This window comes from Sprattus sprattus (assembly GCF_963457725.1).
Source record: "Sprattus sprattus genome assembly, chromosome: 20".
NCBI classification, from domain to species: domain Eukaryota; kingdom Metazoa; phylum Chordata; class Actinopteri; order Clupeiformes; family Clupeidae; genus Sprattus; species Sprattus sprattus.
In genome coordinates, this window is record NC_137918.1 from 20267611 (window position 1) to 20270591 (window position 2981).

The 2981-nt window shown below is 41.3% G+C and overlaps 1 protein-coding gene across 1 annotated transcript; it reads right to left on the minus strand.

Moving 5' to 3' along the window:
* txna (thioredoxin a) lies at positions 1–2981 on the minus strand. Its single transcript, XM_080859415.1, has 5 exons — positions 2859–2981; positions 1474–1578; positions 1200–1259; positions 250–315; positions 1–119 (listed from the first exon to the last, which is right to left on the minus strand). The coding sequence occupies exons 1-5, from the start codon at positions 2880–2882 to the stop codon at positions 57–59; spliced, it is 318 nt and encodes a 105-aa protein (XP_080715541.1). The 5' UTR covers positions 2883–2981; the 3' UTR covers positions 1–56.

The following is a 2981-nucleotide window of genomic DNA, read 5'->3' on the forward strand; positions in this document are numbered from 1 at the left end:
TTTCTCATTATTGATGGCGCTATATATTTGTGTACAAGACATCATATCATGAATGCTCATTTGTGAGTATTGACCAGCTCCTCCAGTTTGGCCTGGTTGCTTCCGGAGAATTCTTCAACCTGAAGAAAAACAAAAAAACATACAAAAAAAAAACTGTAAATACAATGAAGAACCAAACAAAACGGAATGGTCAATTTGATTTATGCGTATGCAATCAACAATAGATCCGAGCAAAGAAGAGCATCTTACCTTCTTCCCACTCTTATAGAAGTGGAATGTTGGCATGCACTTAATCTCACAGGACGACGCCACATCCTGTAAGATCAAAAATGAATCTCAGTCAAGGACCATAAATGCCTAAATGTCGTAACGTGTTTGGATACACACAAACACCTCCTAAAGTTTCTACATCCCGCTCCTGGAGCCTATCTGCCTTGCATACCTCGTCTCTCCCTAATCCAAGCACACCTGACTAAAGTCAGTATGAAAATGTTTTTTTTTTCTTCATTATCTGAACCAACCTGATTTATTAACTTGCCTCTGATAAATTCACTGTTGTATGCAATGCAGGGAAAGATGGAGAATATTAAGAACCAGAACAGATGACTTAATATAAAGGGACAATTGGACTCGCAGAATTCTCATCAGATAAAATGTACATCAGATAAAATATTATCTTTCTTTAATGAGGAAAGGAACCCACACGAAGATGCTGCTAAATATATTATATCACCTCATGTCAACAAGTTTGGACAGCACGTGACTTATAACTGTGGGTTGGCATCCAAAACCTATGAAGTGTCAAAACAGAATCCTAGTCTGACTTTGGTAGCAGAGGCACTACATCACCTGCTGTGTGTTATAGTAAGTGATCGAAAGCTACCATCACCTGCTACAGTGTGTTATACGAAGTGATCTAAAGCCACCTTTTTTTGGGTACACAACACAATTCTTCATCCTATCTTAACACCGAGACCTGACCAGTTTGTATTCCACAAGGCAGACCCGACCAGTTTGTATTCAGTCAAGGCTTCCCATTAATGTGTTGTCTCCATCAAATCAAAGACACACACAAATAATCCACAACTTGCCCTGATCCATTTTTTTCATTCTACTCTACACTTCACTAAAAGATGACCACTGTTTTTCATCTTTTGAGACAAGGCTGACAACCATTATGCGGAGCCCAAATAACTCACCGCTGCATCATCCACGTCGACTTTCAAGAAGACCACATTTGTGTACTGTTCAGACAGCGACTGGAGATATGAGAGAGAGAGCGGAGCAGGTTTTAATATGAACAGGTAATCATTGTGCAACATCATCCATTAAACAGAGCAACTAACAGATATGACACAGGATATGGAAGGTGTGTCAAGGCATGTACAGCAATATGGAAAACTAAACTTTGAAACTTTGAAACTTCGCAAATCTAAACATGAGGACAAAAGAATGGTGGAGGAGTTCACCTACTTTGAAAAAAGGTGCAATGCTCTGACAGGGACCGCACCACGTTGCTGTGAAATCAACAACAACAAGTTTGTCTCCTGCATCAGCCAATGCCTTGTCAAAGCCATCCTGCAAATATACATATAATTAGCTTGGGATGTTTAAAAAGCACTGGAAAACATTGAAAGAGATTCCCTGCGATAACAGGCCAAAGTCCAGGACTCGTAGAGAAGACTTTGTACTGGTGTTTGTCTGCATTAGTTTCTATAAACCACCAGACTTATTGATTCTGACGTAAACAAAATAGGGGAAAACTAGTGGTCAACTAAATACCAGACAGACACCAAAAACACAAGGACAATATATGAGCATAGGGATAAGGTCTCATTGAGCATCGGTGCAAACTGCACTCACCGGGTGATTAGACTAACTTAAACTAAAACTAACGCTAAATGTAATAACTCTAGACGAAAAGCTACAACTCACAATGGCAATACTGGCATCTCGTAGTCAGCGTCGCACGCAAACAATTGAAATAGCTCTAAACTTCAATAATCCCTCTCGCATGACAAGCCATGAACAGGTCACATGTTCGCCAACACAAAATATTTTACGGCGTCAAAAACAAAAGGGCGTTAGATAATCGAACCGGGGAGCGTTTTGCGAAAGAGTCGTTGAACACATACCATAGTAAAACGATAGAGACCATCATTTTAAAGTCTGTAGCTCCACGGTGGTTGATCAACAACGCTTTCAGAAAAAGCAGTCTAGACTGAATAAGGTGCAACCTACAGCAAAACGTTCTACATGCAAGTAAATGTTCTCACTAGCTAGCTAATGTTGGTAAACCATTGAGCCATCGACAGGCCTCCCAAGCACGAGAAAGACTAAACGGCGTAGTTCTGCCATACCAGTTTTTACAACTTTAGCCAGGTAAGCTAGCTAGCTAGGCCTAAGGAAGCATGCATTTTGACACAGTGTAAGTTTCTGATTATCGTGCAAGTTACGATGTGCACACAGGTAATTGCTAACATGGACAAAAACGGCGAGTTTGCTCCATCAAACTAGACCGAAATGCCCGCGCCACTGGGACAGGCACGGTACACTCATGTGTGCATTTAGCTAACGGTTTCTGTGATATTGTTGAAAATCATGATACTGCTGCCGTCGTATATCTAAATGTTGCTGGAAGCTGAAGGCTTCAAATAACCAAAAAGGCTAAATATAATTGGTGAACCAACCACAGCTAAAACACCGACAAAAGCTAGCCTCCTTGCTAGCTGGTAACAGCGTGTAGGGTGAAGCAAGGGAGGTAACATAACCCTGTAGACTTTGCTGGATACTAAGCTTCTAAATGATCAAATTATTGGACAACCACTCAAGATGACAAATCCCTGGCTACGTCGTACCTGATCTTCAATTATGGTGATCATTGTAGTGGTCTGGAGATGCACACGGAACACGGGCCGAAACTTCCGAAATGGGTAGTGTGTCTCTGGTTGACGCTGGGGAAAGAAGGGAATCCCAGGCTC